Here is a 22,220-nt window from a genome sequence, read left to right on the forward strand (position 1 = left end):
ACAGCTTTTTAAAAATTATTATTAGCATTCCAAAATTCTAATCTTGTTGGAGTATAGGAGATTAGAAGAGAAACTATTGGTCTGTCTGGTCTACAATGAACCTGGTTGCTGTCACAGGCAATACTTTGGCACAGCACCATCATCCCCATTTGCCATAGCTCTCCTCTGAACTGAGCTTGCAAACTGACAGCTGGGACCAGTCAGAGGGAAGTGGCATAGAAGAGAAGTCTCACCAACCATGTCCACCAACCCTCACCCCCTCCGCACAGAAACCCGGGCAAGCTGGAAACCCAGCAACTATACCACTATAAACATTAAGTGTGGAAAGGACTCTCCTTGCTTGGAGGTTTCTATGCAGAAGTTGGGTGGCCGTCTGTCATGGATGCATTAGTTGAAATCGCTGCATTGCAGGAGATTGGAGTAGATGAACCTCTAAGTAGATAAGATTCTATCCTAATCAGATACAATAAAACAGCCCTCATGAGTGGTTGAGCAAACAACACAAGCCATTGAAGTTAGCAACCAACTTTTCTTTTCTTTTTTACTAGGATTGTCTATACCAGCTATACAAAGTCTGTAGACAATGATCTGTACAGTGCTTCTTTAATAAGGTAGCCCGCAGTCTACCCAAAGTCTGCCAAATAAACCTCTGAACGTAGACTGTGTGTTTCCCCCCCAAGTGTCAAGAGTCCTCTTTCTCTTCTCTGTGGGACAACTGATGCCCCCCCCCAAAAGATGTCCTTGGAAGAAAGTAGAACTGGTATTACATATCAATTAAGTATAAAGTATGGTTAATGTAAGCAAAGCCAGCATGCTATTGTTGCACGAGGAGGAAAAGAAAAGAAAAGGACTCCAGAACACAGGAAAATGGAACGGTGGAATTTCCTTGAATGTCCAGTTGAAATAATAGGAACCATAATAAAAAAGAAGAAGCAACATTCCAGTTCTTTTGTCAGAAGTCATCTTGCTTTATGTTCTTTTCCAGTTGTCTTCTTGATCTCCAAAACGTCTGTGCATTTTTTTAAAAAAAAGGTTACAAAGCAGTTGCAGCAAAGTGTGGCTTCTGCTCATTTTTTTAAAGAGTCAGGCTTTATTTCAAAATATCTCATATATTTATATATTTTTAATGATACAAAGAAAAATTGTAGATCCACACTTGTAGGTCTGTTTTTCATATTCCAACATCAGGAAGCTTGCTTCTCAGTAACTGCTTTTTTATTTCCTTATTTCCTTTCACCCTCTTTTCCATTCACTGTTGTCAAATCTGGTGTGCTGCTTTTCTAGGGCATTTGACTCCACACAAGTAAACCACTGTAGTTTCCTCTGGTACAGAGTTAAAGTGCAAATAAATTTTTAAAAAAATCCCATTTGGCTTGTAAAAGCTGGAGATGGTTTAAAGATTTTTGTCCTCTTATCTGTCAGGGGTTCCCTTCACTGGCTGCTGTCGGAAGATGTTTTGTTAGGTTCTCGGATGAATCTGTAACAACAAAATGCACAAGAAGGAATTATACTCAGTTCCTTGAAAAACATCTTGATCCTCCATTTGTTTGGTGGAAATTCCTCCTCCTCTGTTGCAGCATAGCAAGGAGGAGACTAGGGAAGAGTATGGATTGGAAAGTAAGCAAGAATTGCTGCCCTGCGATATAATAACCATTTAAAAGCTTTAGTACTGGTGCCCCCAATTCTTATTCACATGCAATATCATAACAAGAATATCTTAAGCAACGTACTTTCCCCACCTGATGGAAATTTCTTGGAACCATTCAAGAATGGTGCTATGTACACTTAGCAGATACCACAGCCTCACCAAACCATCTGTGTCCCATGGTCTATAACAGGAGTAGTCAATGTTGTGCCCTTCATCTTGTGTTGGATGGCAAGTCATAGCAGCCCCTGCCAGCATGGCCAAGGATCAGGAAATTATGTGGGCTGTTGTTCAAGCAACATTGGGAAGTCCCCACGTTGGCTGTCTCTGGCCCATAAAGACCATTATAAAAACGTTTCAAATAATCAAGTATTTGTCATTTCTTAAGGCAAAGCACATGAAGAGCACCTCCTTTTTGTTCTATCCAGCTTTGGTGCACTGAACACAGAGAAGAGACAGCCGTGGATATTGTTGCAGTTTCAAGGAGGAGGCATCTGTGGGTGAACCACCTGCTCTTCTCATAGATCTCCCTCTTTCCACCCATGGATCTCTTTCTCCACCCGCAGAATCCTCCCTGAGACAGTAGGATTGCACCCTTAACTACTGAAAAACCGTGCCCAGATTTAAGATGGTAGAATCAAGCATGATGGCATGAAAGGCAGTTCTGTGCATGTCTACTCCAAAGTAAACTTCACTGAGTTCAGAAGGTTTAACTCCCAAGGAAGTGTGATCAGGATTGCAGTGATGGCAGAATTCATGAAAAGGAACTCTGAAGAATCTAGAGGTGAAAACAGACAGATATTCTAAGCCTGGTGGCAGTGATAAACAAGCTGGAATGTGTGCAGACGATGGCAACCAAGATGATCAAGGGTCTGGAAACCAAGGCTTAAGAGCAGTGGTTGAAGGAGCTGGGTATGGTTAGCCTGGAAAAGAAGAGACTGAGAAGAGATATGATAGCCACCTTCAAATATCTGAAGGGCTGTCACATGGGAGATGCAACAAACATGTTTTCTCCTACTCTGGAGGGCGGGACTCAAACCAATGATGTCAAGTGACAAGAAAGGAGATTCTGACCAGGAAGAACTTTCTAACCATAAGAGCTGTTTGACAGTGGAACGGTCTCCCTCGGGAGGTTGTAGACTCTCCTTCCTCAGAGGGTTTAAGTAGAGGTTGGATAGTCATCTGTCATGGTTGCTTTTGTTGAAATTCCTGCATTGCAGAGGGTTGGATTAGATGACCCCTAGGGAGGCCTTCCAACTCTACAATTCTATGATGTGCACATATATTAACAGCCCACAAATAGGCCAGAATTAGATGTGAGCTGATATCTTGCATTAAAATGGCTGGATTACTATTCCCGTAATTTTTTACTATTGGCCATATTGGCTGTGGTTGATGGGAGTTGTTGTCCAACTGGAGTGCCACAAGTCCCCCATCACTGGCCTATTCCATTATTACTTCATTTAAGAGGATTCCTAAGGTGTTAAGATAAAATCAGATAAGCAGAATATGGTGATCATCCCATTGTGGAATGCACTGAATGTGTGAATTCAAGCCACTACCACCACACTTCAGAATGTCCACTTAGGAGTCTCTGTTTCCTAAGATACTCTGGGCATAGAATCACCACCTTGGCTCTGGTCCAAGAGTCCCCCGCTCCTGACAGATGGCATGTGGTGCAGGTGAACAGGGTAGAACAGGCTCAGAGAGTTTGTAGAGCAGGCGGATGGAGAAAGCACACATGAATGGGAGGCAAAGAAAGAGGTCTTTCATTTCGGCTCCCTCCTTCTAAGCATTAAAGCCTGAACTTTGACACTGGACTCTTGTAGTACATCTTGTTCCCATGAAAGACTTGAACTTGGCGAAGCATTGCTTTTTTTTTATTATCGATTCGGCTTTTGATGGTAAGTGTGAGCTCCAAATAGCTCTTCTTTTGTCCGGAGAAATAAAATAGGTCAACAAGCAACTCAAGAGTTGGTGTTCTGGATGGGACCTTTAAGTGTGAGGCCCCGGTTATTTTTCCATTTCCTTTGGATGCTTGCCATTTTGCATAATGAGGGTGAGGCCTAGTTGTGGGGTGGAGGAGGGGCAACCTTCCCTGGCCACAGAATGTGCAGCGGTACAAATGGGTATCGAATATTACCCACCATGGTAACGGTTACTTAAAGTGCATTTTTATTTGAGCTTATTCAGAAGCGAGGCCTACTATTTTCAGTAGGCATAATCTCAAGGAAGTGTGCATAGGATTGCACTCTTTATGCTTTTATTTTCCGTATGATATAATCAAGTGTGCTTTCCCAGTGTCAGGAGAAAAGCTGGATATGAAATTCTTGTTTAGGGGCTTGGTTGGGGTACAGAGTAGTATCATTGCTGCCTATAATGGAGCCCAGTAGAACCCACTGAATATTGCAGTGGGGTGAAGAGAAAACCAGAAGATATCAGTTTCCTAACAGCAGCAACCAGTATATCCTCTCCTAGTGTAGCTTTGAGTAGTGAGAATATCAGCAACATCTGTCTCGCTAAAGGTCCACATTCAGTGGCGATGCTGCATGCTCCGACACCGGGGGCGGAGAGCAGGCGGGGGAGTGGCTGGTGCGTGTCCCGGAGGCGTGGTGTGCATCCTGGGGGCGTGGTGCATAGCCTGTGGGGGTGTGCTGGTTACCGTGGGGCGAGGTCCAGGACCTGGGTCGAGGGTCTGTAGTCTGTCCTCCACAGGCGAGGCGGGGTCCAAAGCGAGGAGCCGGGCAAGGACGGGAACTCTGGAGGAACAGGTCTGGGTGCTGGCCAAAACAGCTCTTCAACAACGTTGCTCCCACAACCTGGGACCGGGCTGATGGGCCTTTATCTTCTCTGAGGCCAGGGGCGGTCCTGGCCCCCAGGTGACCCGCCCCTTCTGGCCTTAAGGCGAGCACTCCTCCTGGGAGAAACCAGTTCCCTCTGCCTCTCTGCCCTGAGCCTCTGCAGCTCAGGAGAGGCTGGAGGATTACTGGACCCAGGGGGAGACTCACCTTCCCCTGACTGGGCTGGGAGAGGCGCACCTGTAGGCAATGTGTCCTCAATCCCCTCCGGAGCCAGAGTGGATCCACCTGGTGCCTGCTCCTGAGGATCCGGCACAGGTGCAGGTGCCTCAGAGTCAAGGCCCTGCCCCAGCTCAGCCGGCCCTGGAGGCGGGGACTCCTGAGCAGGCTGGGATTCCTCCGGTTCAGCCTCTGAATTAGATTCCCAGGCCATCACAGGGGGCGTGGCACCAGGCATGGTGGGGGGTGCACATGTCCGGGGTGGTGGCAGCAATGTTACCTCCCTCCTCGATGGTGCCGGAGTGGTGCGCTTCCTCCACCAGTGTCCACATTTATTCTTAAATCACAACTCCTTTATTGGCCCGTGGTGGGGTGTGTCCAGGAAACATCAGCTATGACACTGCCATTTGGTGCTCCAGAAGAAGTCCTCTCCCAAATGAAGACAAAGGAAACCATTGGGTAGCTGTCTCTTAGGCGTAAAGACAAAATAGGCAGCTGTGCAGATGGATATGGACTTGCTTTTGATTAGACAATGTCAGCCACCTGCCTGTGGCGCCCCACCCCCCATGTTCCTGGGAGCAATTCCACGTCAAGATGTTGAGTCGTTCCTAAGTTTTTAGTAAATAAATAAAGACGCAAGTGATCCTAATGCAGATGACACGCACAACCTGGCTTTTTGATGCTTTCCCTTCTAATGAAATAAAGCCAAATTTCAAACCTCTGTTGTGTGCTGTGGTGACTCTTGCCCACCCACCCACCAACCACATATTTTAAAAGTTGCAAAAAGTAAATAATCTGCAGACCAAACTCTCTGCCTTCTTTCTGTGCAGACATCTATGATGATTTACAGGATAGTTGCTAAGCTTACCCCGTCAATTTACCTTCTCCAGTTGCAATATTTTCCACAATGTTTTCAAGAAACAAAGCAAAATGTTCCTGGGATTTACACTAGAAGGTGCCCCAGCTAGCTAATTAAAATAGTTCCTGTAGGGAAATGATAGGGGGAAATACAGGATGGAATTGGGGGGGGGATTTATTTGAACGTTCAGGTCCACAGGCATCTAATTGATATGAAATATAATAATCCATACAGAGTAGGTGGAGCCGTATATCTGAATATGAATGAAGTTTTTAAGTGCCTAACAACAATTTCTGGACGCTGAATATTAACTCACAGCTGGTATGTCAGATACTGTGAGAAGCAGAGAAGATGCAAAACAGAACCTTACATGTGTATTTCCGAGTGCAAAACACAACGCATCACAGTAAGGAAATACTCAGAGAGTGGATGAGAGGAACAGATTGCCTTATGGCTGTGTTTTCGCCCAAAGATACAGAGGATGGAGATCCTTACTTGCAGGAGAATGCTTGCCTGGTTGCTGCTACCTGTATAGACACCTGCCTTGCACAGGTAATTTATTTTATGGGGAAATGGCTGCACCCAGCAGACACACAAGGGTCCTTGCAACAGGTCTGCCCTAATACCAGGAAGCAGCAGACATCAGGAAAAGAGAAGGGCCATAGCTCAGTGGTAGAACATGGCCTCTCCATGAAGGGTTGGGAGACACTCCTGGCTGAAATCCTGAAGAGCAGCTGCCAGTCAGTGTAGAGAATATGGAGCTAGATGGACCAGCTTAAGGCAGCTTCCCATGTTTCTAACTTCAATAGCTGTATTTATTTGTGAACAGCAGATCAACAACTCAGCACAGCAGATAGGACTTGCTTCACATGCAAGACTAAGGCTTGGCCATTAGGCTATCAACAAGTTCAGGCCTAAATGAATTTAAGGTTAGAAATGAGAGAAACTCGAGAGAAGTTGAAAGTGTCAGATTCATCCATCTCTAGCTACATATATTCGTAACTTTATCTCCCCCAAAGTGGTACGGTTGAGGCTACTTTGGATCATGCCCAAATCATGGGCTTAGGCTGAATCCATGGCATTTGGCTCCACAAATCATTACCAATCCTATCCCTGACTGTGCAAAGGGCATCTGGGGGAACACACAACAGGCAATGTTTACATTTAATGGTGTTTGTGTGTATTTGTGAATACATGGTAGGAACTCCGATTTCCAACCTAATATTACCGAGGCCGGTTGAAAACATTTCACCGTCTGAAATGGCAATGGTTTAACCAACAGCTTTTACATCCAACGATAAGAAATACAGTAAGTGTAATCTTTAACAGTCACAACTGGTCCTGCTGACAGGTTGCTATTTTATTCCTTGGGGGGCAAATTACTTTTAAGAAAGTGACATGGTGATTCAGTGCAACTCAGCTGCCTGGTAGAGTTCAGCTGAGGACTCACCTCTGACTCACCCAGTCAGTAGGTAAGGAAGGACATGCATTACTGAGCAAGGAAACAGCTTCTTAGCTTTTGCCAGAGACTCAAGGATGGAAAAACTCAGGAGGTGGCTGGGTGGGGGGAATGAAGGAGGTGAAAAGGGGAAAGAGGAAAAAAAACTTACTCTGGTGGTCTTGACTTTATTGCCGGTTGCACACATCCAGCCTGAGTTGTCAGGTAACGTCTTGCATTCCTCGCCCTCTAGGCATGGCTCCATCTCACACCACCATTTCCCAATGACTATTGATGCTAAGAGACACAAAACAAGCAAAATATTTGTGAACTGGTTTTTTGTTTGTTTTGTTTCAATTCACTTCGCTCAATCTGAATGCAAAAGCTTTCTCCGGATCTCAACAGATTTTTTAATAAAAAAATTACATTAATCCAGCTGGGAACTCGGACATAATCTATTCCAGAAAACTGTTCGACTTCCGAAATGTTCAAGTTCCGAGGTGCGGCTTTCGATTGGTTGCAAGAGCTTCTTTGAGTTCCAAGGAACATTTGAAAACCAGAACACTTACTTCCAGGTTTTTGGCGTTCGGGAACTGAAATGTTTGGCAACAGAGCTGTTCGAGTTCCGAGGTTTGACTGTATTTGATATGATAGGCCCATCTAACTCTCATGAGGCTGCCATCTACTCCCAGTATAATAAAACTGGGGCAGTGATCTACCAGAGTTGTTGAGCTTTTTTTAGGGGGACTGCCCAGAGTTCTTCAGATTTTTTTAGGAAGCATGACCCAAAGTTTAGTGTTTTTCGGGGGTTGGGGGCCATTTCAAATGATTCCACGATTGACCCCCAGAAGAGAGCGAGACAGGTTTCAGCATCCAACTTTTCTCTGGCACAATCTCCCTGCTGGCACAATCTCCCTGCTGCCCCAGATAGGTTTCAAGAATACATATTATTGTTGTTTTATGAATTTATTGCAGTGCTGTTTTGCCTCAGGCAGCAAAATGTCTTGGGCTGGCCTTGGCCACTTCCCATGCTGAGTCACTTTGCCACCATTGTAATCTGGACCAGTCACTGCTCCCAGGTGAAAATTCAGTCCATTTCCCTTTTTAAAAAAGGGCTGCAATAGTTTTTGTTCCACCAACCCCCACCACATTTGACATTTGATTTCCAGGAATGTTATATTATTGTTTATCTGGTTTTAATTATGTTGTTGTTAGATCCGTTTAAATGAATACTGCAAGCTAGCTCAGGACATGGAAGTGTAAGATTAAATAAATAAACAAATTACACCCCCCAAAGTGGCTTGCATGGGTGATGGTTTGGTGCCTTGTACCACTGTTCATTTCACTCCCATGCATTGAAACCCATCTGTAAGAAAAACATAGAGTTACCCATTTGTAATGATGGTGCATTCTGCCTCCAAGGCCATACAATATTGTATTGCCACCCATATTCTAAATCACTCGGAATTGAAATTCTCTGATGTTGACTCCACAAGGGAGACTGCTCCCCTCTGAATACCATTCCAATTTTACTGCTTAATTTTGTCTCCAGTTTTCCATTGTGGTACATTAAAAAATGGACGACTGCCAAGAAAGTTTGCCTGCAGTAACTCTGCATTCTCTTGATTGTGACCAAACTAATTCCCTTTTCTTATGAATGTTCCTTTCCATCCCTGGTCCAACTTGCTCTGCTAGAGATATAAATATATACTTTCACAGGCTTCACAAGGTAAGCAGGACACAAAATTGGAGGAAGGGCCTTTTGTGTATCCAAAATGAGGTCAGGGAGTTCTTCCTAAGAAATTCAAGTTTGTTTCTGCAGCAAAGATTCCAATACCTACTGAAACAGCACCAATGAACATTGTTCATGGATGGTAGACCTAACCACATAGGACCCAGGAAGAGTGGACCTCATCAATTCCAGTCCAGCATTCAGTCTATTTCTGGGCAGCTAACAACCAAACAAGGGAATCATTGGGAAAGCTAGTGGTAGAGCACATGCTTTGAATGCAGAAGGTCCTAGGTTCAAGCCCTGGCATTTCCAAAGGAAAGACCCCTGCCAGAAACATTGGAGAGCTGCTGTCAGTCAGTGCAGACAGCACTGGGCTAGATGGGTCAATGGACCGGCTTAATATTTATTATTTTTTAAACAAATTATAAACCACTTCACAGCATGAAGCCATGAAGTGGCATGCAGAATTAAAATAGAATAAAACACAAGTTCTAAAACCGATAAAATCATTTCAACGAACTCTTTAAAAAGATAGAACCATCTCTCCAAATTCTACCCCCACCACATACAACCATTTCTGCAGATGTGCAATTAAGATTCACCTTCTTAAGTGAAAATGTCTTCAATATAAGGAAAATTCCTACGTATGAATATTATCACTTACTGTTCTGCATAGCTGTCAACTTACAGATTTGAAAATAAGGGACCAGCAGCCTCGAAACTAAGGGTTCAGCAGCCAAAAGAAGGGATTTTAGTCAACCAGCTCCTTTCCTTTCCCCCATAACAGTCAATTGAAGGAGCCTCCAAAACAAATCCAAAAGCCCCCCCTCCCACGATATCTCCACCCCCCATTGTACTCAACCAGCTCCTTTCCTTTCCCCCCACCATGTGCCCCCGCTCCAGACAGACCTTTTCCCCGGCAAGGGTGAGTGGGCCGTCGATGATGTATCCATCCGATTCCGAGCACAGGTATGTTCAACTTCTGAGCCCCTCCAAGCCAAAGGCAGAAAGCCCAGCCAGCAGCCAAATGAAGCCTCAAGCGGTGGTTCCCACAGCGCAGCAACCCAGCAAAGGGGATGCAACAAGGAAAACCACCGTCACCTCTCTGCTGGGAAGCGCTGAGCAAAGGCGAGTCCCCAGGCAACGGCTGATTTGATCAGCACAAGGCATGCAAGCTCCACCCCCCAGTCGTTCTTAGACTCCTTATTGGGTGAGCAACACAGCCAAGCAACACAGTTGGAGCCTCCCTCCTCCCTGGCTGGCAGGGAGGAAGGGAGAGGAGCTGCTTCCTCTGAAACCCAGGAAATTTAAGGGACATTATCAATAAGGGATAGCAGTGGGAAACGGCACTGGGATAAGGGAATTTCCTGCCCAGTAAGGGACAGTTGACAGCTATGACTGTTCTGGCTACAGTGCCAGATAAACAGAAGTGGGCCACTGTTGTATATGGCAAACGGTCATCAATACACCTGTCTGGCTACCTTTTACTATGGGTAAAATCATCTGCTAAGTTTCTCCATGACTCCGTTCTTTCATTTAGTATTTGTTGTGAGATTCGCTTTAATTCTCCTTCAAGAACCATCCCATAATGGTCTTCATCATTCCTTCATCAAACACAGTATGTGAGAAGAAATTATGACAGCCAAGACAGCAGTGCTTATTTAATCAACAGAAGAAGTCAGTCCTAATGCAGAACTCAGAGGCTTGAAATGCCTTGCCAGGGCAAAATGCTATTAATGGTGGTGGCGGGGGAACTAGGAAGTTATCTTTGCATTCTCCCTCAGGTAGCAAGAAGTTCTAGGGTCAGTGCTACTAGACTTAGCTTTGTTTGGATGAGGGAGCATCGGAGGCTTAAGGTGTCTTTGCAATATTTGCTTTATTGACGTGGAAGCCGCCTTTGGTCCATCTACCTCAGTGTTGACTACGATGATGGGCAGTAGCTATCCAGGGGTTCAGGCAGCTGTCTTTCCCAGCCCTACCTGGAGATGCTGGGGATTGAACCTGGGATCTTTTGCATGCAAAGCAGCAGATGTTTTACCATTCAGCCACAGCTATTCTCTTCAAATACACACGTAGAGCAGAACTGAAAGGAAGCAGGAATTCATAGAAGGGAGAAAAACTAACAAATTTGCACAGAGATCTGGTAGCCAGTTGGTAGAGAATGAGACTCTTAACCTCAGGGTTGTGGGTTTGAAAGATTTCTGTATTGAGGGGTTGGGCTAGATCAGCGGTTCTCAACCTGTGGGTCCCCAGGTGTTGTTGGACTACAACTCCCATCATCCCTGAGCTCTGGCCTTGCTAGCTAGGGGTGATGGGAGTTGTAGTTCAACAACATGTGGGGACCCACAGGTTGAGAAAGGCTGGGCTAGATGATCCTTGTGGTTCCTTCCAACTCTACAATTCTATAATATTATGATATTATGATTCTATGACATTCGGAACAGAAAAGCAGGAGATCTACTATGAAGGGCTAGACCTCAGAAAGATCCTTGGGGAATATCTCATGACTTCAGACGCAGGGAAGACAACTCTCTACAGTGCTTTCTTCATATTTATGGTAGCTGTCCCTGGATGTAACCAAATCCTGTTATTGCTGACCTTGATTGAAAGAGCAAATAAATGCTCAATCACCTCATCAAACGCCCATCTGGCAAGTAACCTTTTAGCATAAACATTCACTTGTGGTAGACAAAGGATGCCTTTGCAAATGCAAGCACACCGCCACAGAGGATGTCTTTAATGGAAAGCTCAGCAATGCCACAGATTACTTCGACAAATGAGCCCGGGATGGTAAATGTCAATGGTATCAGCAGGGATAAAACCGAAATAAGCCTTTAGGATACAGCACAGTCTGGGTCTGTCTCTGTTTCAGCAACCAAATCCTAAGCCTCAGGACTCTGTCAATGGGGTGCAAGGGGTTCGTTGTACGGGGTGACACATGGGTGCCATGCTTGTGGCCAGTGGTGGCTGGTCCCACTGGGGCTGGCAGGGCAGAAGGCAGGGAGGTCAACAGTAGGTGGAGCCAGAGCCAACAAAGTCTAGTTTTGTCCCCCTGCTGAGGTCTACAAGGGCTGTGCTGAGACTGAGGACAGGAAGCTGACAAGAAGTGCCTGGGCTGGTTGTAAGTAGGAATGTTGGCAGCTGGGCATCAGCTGAGGTAAAAGGTAAAAAAAGTAAAGGACCCCTGGATTGTTAAGTCCAGTCAAAGGCAACTATGGGGTGCAGCGCTCATCTCACTTTCAGGTCAAGGGAGATGACATTTGTCCACAGACAGCTTTCTAGGTCATGTGGCTAGCATGACTAAACAACTTCTGGCACAATGGGACACCGTGACAAGTGCCAGAGTGCATGGAAACACTGTTTATCTTCTCATCGCAGTGGTACTTATTTATCTACTCACCCTGGTGTGCTTTTGAACTGCTAGTTTGGCACAAGCTGGGACAGAGCAATGGGAGCTCACCCCACCGCATGGATTCAAATCACTGACCTTCTGATCAGCAAGCCCAAGAGGCTCAGTGGTTTAGACCACAGCGCCACCCACATCCCCTATAGCTGAGGACAGAGTGAGGTTGGTGGGGCATCCTAATGGACCAGCCACCTCTGCAGATGCAATGGCTCTGGACACATTCACACCATTCCCTTCAAAGCACAGTGATGCTGCTTTGAACAGTTATGGCTTCCCCCCAAGAAATCTGGGCGGTGCCCTTTGTGAAGAAGACTGAGAGTTGTTCTGAGGCCCCTATTTTCCTCACAGAGAGACAGTTCTGAGAGTTCCTTGGAGGTGGATGCTGGGAGTGGTGAGGTGAGGTGTTGGAGGCCAGAGCTGTGGGTGCTGTGTCCTACGTCCTCTAAGCAGGATTGCAGCCCTCAGGTGTGGTGGAAGATGCTGTCCCATCAGCAGCGCTGAAGAAGGCTCAGTTGGCAGCCCAACCAGCTTCTGAACATAGAATGAGTGGGGTCACCATCTTGTCCTTTGCCTCAGGCAGCAAAAAGTATTGGGTTGGCTCTATGAACTGTCATGGCTTTCCTCCAAGGAACCTTGGGAGTTGGAGTTTTTTAATGCTTCCCGGACTCTTTAAGAAATCAAACTACAATTCCCAGCATGGCTTGCTTTTCTAGTGTGTTAAACTGTATAAGCCTTTCTAAATTGTTTTCTGAATTTCCAGTCATAAAGAGGCCTGAGGGATATTGTTCTCTTGACTTGTAGATTGTCTGCTGTCTCATGCCATGTAACGACATGCAAAAATATTTGAATCTGACCCATTTTGATTTCTTTCTGCAGCTATTAAGAAGCTGTAACAAATGCTAGCAGAGAGTTGCATGGCAAAAACCCGCGCGGCGTTCTCAGCAGTAATGGAAAAACAGTTGTACCATTTAGCGCGAGGCATTTCATTTTAATCTAGTTCCCTCTAGAGAAGATTGAAATAAATAAAATTTAAATAGAGAACACATTTTAGATGCTGACAGTGAAAAGGACTTTGTCAGCCTAATGAAAAGCTATCAATGTTCTCCTCTTCATTCAATAAATTGCGAGTCATATTCTAAATGAATTAGATTAAAGGAAAATCCAAACTCCCCGTGAGACATTCTCACAAATGATGGGAGACTTTATACAGGGAGCAAAGTCTTTTGCAAAGCAGGTTCAGATCTATACAAAACTGATATGAAGTAGTAGAGGAATGTCTGTAACCCAGGGCTCACCTATTCCTTAAAAAACAAGGTTTGAGAGAATTGAATGAGACAGTCTGCTTCTCTCTCTTTTTTTATTACAAATGCCATGGGGGGCAGTGTGTGAATTGCCATCTTGGGAACGTGGAAATTTTAGAAGGAAGGAGCAAAGACTAGAATGAAAGAATACAGCCCAAGTGTTTTGCATTTCACAAACAGGCATGAGGAGTCATTTGCTTTGGGAGCTATAAAGTAGACGCTTGGTAACATAAAAGAATACAAAGTAGAAAACAAAGGGTTCAGGGGTTGAGAAAAAGCTGCTTTATAGAACCAGGATATCTTAATCAACAGGGGAGTTGGCCAACTTCTCTCATTTAATTGAACCCAATTCCACCCGAGAAGCATCAATTCAGGGCTAGCGCAGCACAGCGCTTCACAAAATGGGATAACAGGGCACTGAGGACAATGGCAAGAGAATGGCTACCCACCCATGCTATCTAATATATACCCATATATCCTATAGCAGGAGTCAGCAAACTTTTTCAGCAGGGGGCTGGTCCACTGTCCCTCAGACCTTGTGGGGGGCCGGACTATATTTTGAAAAAATTAATAAATAAACGAATTTCTATGTCCCACAAATAACCCAGAGATGCATTTTAAATAAAAGCAAACATTCTACTCATGTAAAAACACCAGGCAGGCCCCACAAATAACCCAGAGATGCATTTTAAACAAAAGCACACATTCTACTCATGTAAAAACATGCAGGCTGGCTTTAGAAGGCGATTGGGCCGGATCCGGCCCCCGGGCCTTAGTTTACCTACCCATGTCCTATAGGATCTGTAGCATTCCTTGCCCCACAGCATGCCTGCAGATCGGGGAGAAAATCATTGCAGCCCAGTAGCTGGTGTGATTTGAACCCTCTAATTGCCCTCCCAGCAGAAACAATGTGAGGTCACTCTTGTGGGGTGAGGAAGCCTGGGAAAGAGTGGAAGACTTCTCCCAACTTCTTGTCGACTGGCAAAAGCCCAGTAGGGCATACGGCTGGGGTGGGAATTGTCTTTTTTTTTAAAAAAAATGATATTTATTAAAAGTTTAACAATTACAGAAAAAGAGAAAAAAGGAAGACAGTAAAAAGTTACAATACATCAAAAGAAAATGAAAACCAGAATAAGAAGGAAAAGAAAAAAGTCAATACATCGAAGCAAAAAAGCAAAAAACGTTTAAAAACAAAAACATTTAAAAAGACATCCAATATTCCATATCTTTACTTTTCATTTACTTGTTTCCTCGACCTCCTCACACCTCCCTTTTTGTATTCTAGTTCAGTTAACTATTTCAGCAAATTCTTTCCATCTTTCTCAATTTTTGTTCTATAATTTATCTTAACAATCTATCCTTCAATTTTTCCATTTTTTGCCCATTATCAACCAACTTTTACTTAATTCTTTATTACATTTCTGCTAAAACCATATGACTTCATTCCAACATCCTTCTAGCATTCATTAATTTTGCAATATTTCTGTAAATATACTTTAATTTTTTTCCAATCTTCTTCCACCGACTCTTCTCCCTAGTCTCGGATTCTGCCAGTCATTTCCGCCAATTCCATGTAGTCCATCAGCTTCATCTGCCGTTCTTCCCTGGTGGGTAGATCTTGTGTCTTCCAGTGCTTTGCAATAAGTATCCTTGATGCTGTTGTAGCATACATAAAGAAAGTTCTATCCTTCTTTGGCACCAATTGGCCGACCATGCCCAGGAGGAAGGCCTGGCTGGGGTGGGAATTGTCATCCCAGGGAACCAACTGCAGCCTTCCAAGCCTTTCTGCAGGTCACCTCCACTCACTGGCCCTGCTTCTCATCCTCCCTGAGTGTTTTTGCTAGGCCGGAATGCACCCTTGTACTCTGACAATGCCTTTTGCTTTAGCGGATGGAGGCTGGAGAGGAACAGGTGAGCACACGTAGAAACTAGCCTACTGTACAATGGTAGATTTGCATTTGTAGCTCCACCCACCTTTGCCTCTGCCCCGCCCACCACCAGCAGGTAGCCTCTGAAGGTTGGCCAGAAGCGAATGCAGGTGTCTGGCTGAAACAGGATCCTCACCCTTCAAGGAGGCAGGCAGACCACCTTCAGTTCCCCTGCCTGAAGCCTTAGGATTGCAACCTAGATTGCTTTTACGTGCAAATGTGCGCTGGGTTAAGTGATTTTGAGGACATGGCTAGGACTCTCCTAGCCCAAAAATGGAACGACAACAAGATACCAACGAAAGAAGAATGGCAAGCCAAACTTATGGAATATGCAGAAATGGCGAAACTTACGGGAAGAATCAGAGTCAATGACAATGAAGATTTTAAAAAAGACTGGGAACCCTTCATGTTCTACCTACAGAAATACTGTAAAGAAGTGGACTCACTAGCAGGGTTTAATTAAACATTTACAATTAAGAAAACAAGTTCAAAGGTTAAGAAACAATCATGTGAAACGTAACTGAGTGTAAGAGCTAACTATGAAAGAAAATTTGGTATAAAATTGATAAGAAAATAAGAGCATTTAGATGTAAGATCATAAAAATAAGACAACAATTAAGCAGAAGTAGTAAAAAAATTAAGAACCATAAGGGGAAGTTGAGCGAAGTCAGGTGTGTGTGTGTGTGTTCTACGATAAGTGTTATATTGTGTCATGTGGTTGAATATTAGATTGTAAAATTCAATAAAAACTTTTTAAAAAGTGATTTTGTGGACACTGCAATATGTCGCTCCTGTTTCAAAAGACTTGCTATGTTGTGGTTGTTGTTTTTGGCTCAGGAACTTAAGCTGCCAATTTAGAGGGTAATAAATGGAATTGCCATTCTTTTTCCAGCCACATCCAGTGACCCTTACATTGATCAAGATAACATGATGGGTAGGTGCAGGATAAATGGTGCCTTCTCTAGCGATGCTAAATGCATTTCCTCTTGTTGGCTATCAACTTTAAGGCAATATTCCCACAGAACAAGTGTTCTGGAGCAGCAATGACAAGTGCATGTTGGGTGTCATTGAAAACAAATGGGAGGTGAACAAAATAAAAGGGTGGGGGAGGAAAATGATTGTGGGTTTTTTAAAAGCCAGCTATATTCAAGACACAGTCCCAGAAAACCCTACTTTAAATTGCAGCCACTCAGCTGAATTAAATGGAATTAAATTAAATGGAACCACCTAGCTGGCATGTAGGCTTTCCTGATTGGTGTGTGTGTGTGTGTAGAGGGGGGAAACAACCAATATCGAAACAAAAGACCCCTTTGAAATTGTAACATGAAGCAAGCTTTAAAATTAGATCAAGACCAAGCTCCAATCTCAAAAACAATTTCATCTCCGGTTTTAGAAATTGCTGCTTTTATCAAGCGCATTCCCCAAGTGATACAGGAGACTTTAAAGTCCAGGCTGTGGGTTGCTGGCTTCATATGGATCCTGCTGCCACCGTAGAGCCAACTCACGTCTCATACCTTGAGCAATAAAAGTGGTACTGAATCAAATGGAGACAAATAAAACTGAATTTGAAAGACTGGAGCGAGCTTACATTTAAAATGGAATTTCCTATGAATGGTGCCTCAAAAGCCAAGCTTAAAAACTGGATTTCTGGAGAAAGGAGGATTTGAAGAGAAGGGGATAACAACTACTACAAATGGATTGAGTGTGCCAGTTTTTGAGCCGCAGACTGTACAATTAAAAGCTGATTTAGCATTGAGTTCCCAAAGTTCTGATCAAGTGCTATATAGTGTTACCTCGGGTTACAAACACTTTGGGTTGCAGACTCTGCTAACCCGGAAGTAGTACTTCGGGTTAAGAACTTTACCTCAGGATGAGAACAGAAACCGCAGCGGGAGGCCCCATTAGCTAAAGCACCCTTCAGGTTAAGAACAGTTTCAGGTTAAGAACGGACCTCCAGAACGAATTAAGTTCTTAACCTGAGGTACCACTGTATTGGAAGCCGTGTTTCAGGTTCAGTTTCTGAAAAATTAAAACTAATGTGGGTTTGAAATAAAAAGCAACACAAGTTGGGTTTTTTTTATTACAAACCTAGTGCTGTTGTTGGCTTTTAAAAAATCGTAAAATAAAGATTCGTTTGCTTTCCTTTTCTTTTAGTAGCCGTTTTGTAGGGCTGCAAATCAATAGTCTCCCTCATAAGTTTTGTTGTTATGGAGCATGAAGATGAAATTATTGTCAGCCCCTTGAACCCCATTTTTTCTGTCCCATGTATTTTTACAAACCTGACTTTTCTTTGTTTATTTGTAATAAAGTGCGGTTGCAGCACCAGTCTAGTCAAGAAAAGTATTGCACTACTGAGGCTTTTAAGGGTTATTTAGATACTTCCTATTTGCAAGTTCATCCTGCTTTACTGCTTCCTGGTAACTGCAGCAAGCAGATTAGAGATGAATTGCCCCTTGAATTGCGTCTCTTAATTGCCCCACATGTCAGGGAAGGGCATGTTCCTGCAGAGAAGGGAGGCTTTAATGTCTTACTTTCTTTCCAACTTTGAAAGTAAAGTAGCACCACAGCCACAATATACAGTCGTTGGTTTTCGAACAGCTTAGTTCTCGAACGTTTTGGCTCCAATGAGAGCCAGTGTGGTGTAGTGGTTAAGAGCCGTAGATTTGTAATCTGGGGAACCGGGTTCGTGTCTCCGCTCCTCCACATGCAGCTGCTGAGTGACCTTGGGCCAGTCACACTTCTTTGAGGTCTCTCAGCCTCACTCACCTCACAGAGTGTTTGTTGTGGGGGAGGAAGGGAAAGGAGAATGTTAGCCGCTTTGAGACTCCTTTGGGTAGTGATAAAGCGGGATATCAAATCCAAACTCTTCAATATACAGTCGTACCTTGGTTTTTGAACAGCTTAGTTCTCGAACGTTTTGTCTCCCGAATGCCACAAAACCCGGAAGTGACTGTTCCGGTTTGCGAACTATTTTTGGAAGCCAAACGTCCGATGGGGCTTCTGCAGCTTCTAATTGGCTGCAGCCAATCAGAAGCCATGCTTTGGTTTCCGAACATTTTGGAAGTCGAATGGACTTTCTGAATGGATTCCATTTGACTTCCAAGGTGTGGCTATATGGCCTAGCCTCGTGATGCCTCACTCCCTAGAGAATTATGAACAGGTAAACTCTTGTTCTCACCATACCAAGGCCCTAAATTTTAAAGGCTTCCACTCCAACTTTGGGCATGCTTGTCAATGCTAACTCTTCCAGCCTGCAGAACACAGGAGCATATTGTGCTTGAGCAAAGTAAAATAAAATAAGTGCAGGCCCATATTGTCAGTGTTGCCCCACTTCCTTACCTGTTCAGGTGTCAAAGCAGCTTCAGCAAACTCAGTTTTTTTTTTTTTTTGCATTCACTTTGCATTGTGGGAAGGAGCCAGACAGGCTCTTTTTTCAAACTGATCATTGCCCTTTTGGGGAAGCTAAAGTCACAGGTCTGTTCATTTCATCCCTCATGCTAAATTCCTGATCTACTGTTATTTCCAAGAAATACATTGGCAGTTGCATCATCTTTTTTTTTTAAAAAAAAAAAAAGCAAGAGGAAAATAAGAACACCATTCATATTTAGAAGTAGCATTTTACAAGGTTTGGTCCTTTGTATTCTGATTTACTGCATTAAAGTTGCCCTTGCAATAATCCCAGTGGAGCAACTGCAGGAGATTAGGAGGCGGGCTTCACTTATTCACAGACAGCATTACCCATAAAAAGGCAGTTTTAACAAGCTAGTTTAGAGTTGGCCAAGTTTTACCCTTCGATTTAAACAAAGCTCTCACAGGCAGGAGTCACTGGATGGGTGATGCAGTCAGACCACTTGGTAAACAAGTGGCTGCAAGTTTACTTCCAAAAAATATAAATTATTCTAAGTGGTCTTGGCTCAGAAGCCCTCTGGCCAACAGAGTTCAAAGGAAAAGAAGGGCATACCCTCCAAATTACAGAAGCCGCCCTGGTTTCTGATTTGATTCCAGAATGTCCCGGTTTTCCTTTTTCCTCCCCTCCACATCTAGGAGAACAATTAAAAGAGGTGGGTGCACAAGGGTGCAAAAATGGAGTCCTCTTTATACTGAAAATAAAATTCCTGTACCAAATGAAGGAAATGGCGAGCTGGCCTACAAAGCCCTTCCTATAATTTTGAAGGAAAATGTCACCAATCCACTTTACATTATTTAATTGCATTGCTTTGGCAGCCATCCATTTATAAAGAAATGTGTGGAGTGTTTATTCCTTTATTGTAAATGGAGCCTTACACTAGGAAATAAATCTCACTGTATTCAATAGAGATTACTCTCAGGTAACAACTGTGCAGCCTTACACTGCAATCCTAAGCATTTTTACTCAGAAGTAAGTCCCACTGAGTTCAATAGGATTTAGTCTCTGGTATGTTCCTGATTAGTCTCACAATCTAATGTTTGCTGGGTAGCTAATAATTCTTATAATCTTCACCCAAAAGTGTGCTTGTTGCCACTGAATTGAGAAGAACAGTTGCCCTTGGAAGAACACATTCTGATGCTGAGTTAGACCATTGTGAGAGAGGTAGGTAGCCATGTTGGTCTGACGCAGTCGAAATAGATATATATAACATAAAAAAAAGTCCAGTAGCACCTTAGAAACCAACTAAGTTTGTTCTTGGTATAAGCTTTTGTGTGCATGCACACTTCAGATACACTGAAACAGAAGTCACCGTACCCTTATATATAGTGGGAGGGTGGGGTGGGGTTTTGCTCAGGAGGGTAGTAGGAGATGGGTGATTGACTAAATGGGTATGGTAAACCTGTTGACAACAGTTAACGACTGCAATTAGTCCTACAGGAAAAAGCAAGGGATAGTACGCAGATGATTAGCATATGTAATGAGACAGGAATCCAATATCTCTATTAAGACCAGGTCTCATTGTGAGAGAGGTTAGTTTTACCCGACTGAGGATGTGTCTTTGCCTTCCTTTTCTTGGTGTGTTTTTTAAACCCTGAAGAACTGTATGGACACACATGGGTCACTCATTGTCCACATGCTTTCCTCCACCAGGAGTTGCTGTTGCTGTGAAGGGTCACTGTGCTTATTTCACATACGTTCAAGCTCTCACTTTGCTCAGCAATGCTAAGACGTTTGTGTCACCACCAATTACTACTACTTCATCAAGCAACAAAAGCTGTACAACGAAGACACCAAACACACCTCTGCGGGTTGTGTTCAGTCGAATGTCTCAGTGGTGCTTCTGAGTACATGGTTGACACTTTTATCAATTTATCAATTCCTGAAGTAACTGTGACAGAAGCATGCGTGTGAGAAAACATGTGAGCGCTAGAAACTTGTACAAAGCCATCTTGGCACTTTGTACTGAAGAGGGCGCATTGGAAAATAGAAAATAATAATAATATTTCAGTAATAAACTATTAAGGGATGTGGGTGGCGCTGTGGGTTAAACCACAGAGCCTAGGACTTGCCTCAGAAGGTCGGCGGTTTGAATCCCCGCGACGGGGTGAGCTCCCGTTGCTCAGTCCCTGCTCCTGCCAACCTAGCAGTTCAAAAGCACCTCAAAGTGCAAGTAGATAAATAGGTACCTCTCTGGCAAGAAGGTAAATGGCGTTTCCGTGCACTGCTCTTGTTCTCCAGAAGCGGCTCAGTCATGCTGGTCACATGACCCGAAAGCTATACGCCGGCTCCCTCAGCCAATAAAGCGAGATGAGCGCCGCAACCCCAGTTGGTCATGACTGGACCTAATGGTCAGGGGTCCCTTTACCTTTACCTTTAATAAACTATTAACAATTCAACACTAATAATTTATTAATAGTGATCTAATAATGAAACAAGAATTATTTATATTTTGTATTATTAACAATAATAATTAGTAATACAAACTATGTTAAATATTAAAAAATGAGAACAGAACCATACAGCTACAAAAGGAGCCCCCATGTCAGTTAGCATTTGTCACAACAAGAACAAGATATTGCTTCTCAAATTTGCTCAGGTCTGCTTTTGATGGACCACCGGAGATAAGGAGCTCCACAGATGCAGTTTCTAGGAAGGCATCACTTTGGTGGGTTTTTTTGTTTGTTTTTGTACTTCTTACAGCACAGCTAAGAGACTGCTCTCAGCTGACCACAAAGACTTCAACAGGACATAAGGAAGGAGATGGTTTCTAATGCAATGTTATTGGAAGGATAGATTCAGAGATGCCACAGAGCAATGTCACAATAAAAATAAACCCAATGAGAGAGATGATTACTGTGCAGAATACTATCCACATCTTTTCAGGACAGGGGATACCTTAATTAATATGTCTAGAGAAGGCAAAATAAAATAAAATAAAATATGTATGACACACGGCAAAGCTATACATACATACATACATACATACATATTCTAATGACCAGTGTTCCTTTGAGATAGTTCCCCATTTTACAGTACTCTGTATTTTTATCAGAAAGAGCTTCAAGCTCTTCTAATGGACACTCAGCTTTATTGTTTCATTGCCAGGGGTATTTCTGATTGACACTTCCCTGCTGCCAGTTAAAAGTGATCTGCAGAGACTGAACGCGTCTAGCTGCTTTACGCTGAGTCAGATCATGCTGGTGAGTGAAGCTGGAACATTCTGCATGCAGACCATGGGCCGTCCCACTGAGCTATGACTCCTCACATGACAGCTTCAACCAACACTAAGCAGATTCCAGCCTCATCAGTTTGTGAATGGAGGGAAAAGTGCTATGTTGGCCACAGACGTGATTAATAAATGTAGGCCTAGATAGTCGCAATAAAAGACATATTCTCCTCAAATGGTTGGTTTGGACCAGAGGTGAGGAACGTTCTCCGGCCCAAGGGTCACAATCCCTTTGAGGCAACGTTCTGCTGGCCACTGG

General features: G+C 43.7%; 1 protein-coding gene across 1 annotated transcript in view; it reads right to left on the reverse strand.

Moving 5' to 3' along the window:
• Positions 1-515: 515 nt before the first annotated feature.
• The window catches only part of TAFA1 (TAFA chemokine like family member 1), a 336,718-nt gene continuing 315,013 nt past the window's right edge, over positions 516-22,220 (reverse strand). The window contains exons 4-5 of the mRNA XM_083493615.1: positions 7,132-7,256; positions 516-1,477 (exon numbers count right to left, since the gene is read on the reverse strand). Coding sequence (XP_083349741.1) covers positions 1,460-1,477; positions 7,132-7,256 — 143 coding nt within the window. The 3' untranslated portion in view covers positions 516-1,459. The remainder of the gene's footprint in view (positions 1,478-7,131; positions 7,257-22,220) is intronic.

This window comes from Podarcis liolepis (assembly GCF_965112155.1).
Source record: "Podarcis liolepis genome assembly, chromosome: 2".
Lineage (NCBI taxonomy): Eukaryota > Metazoa > Chordata > Lepidosauria > Squamata > Lacertidae > Podarcis > Podarcis liolepis.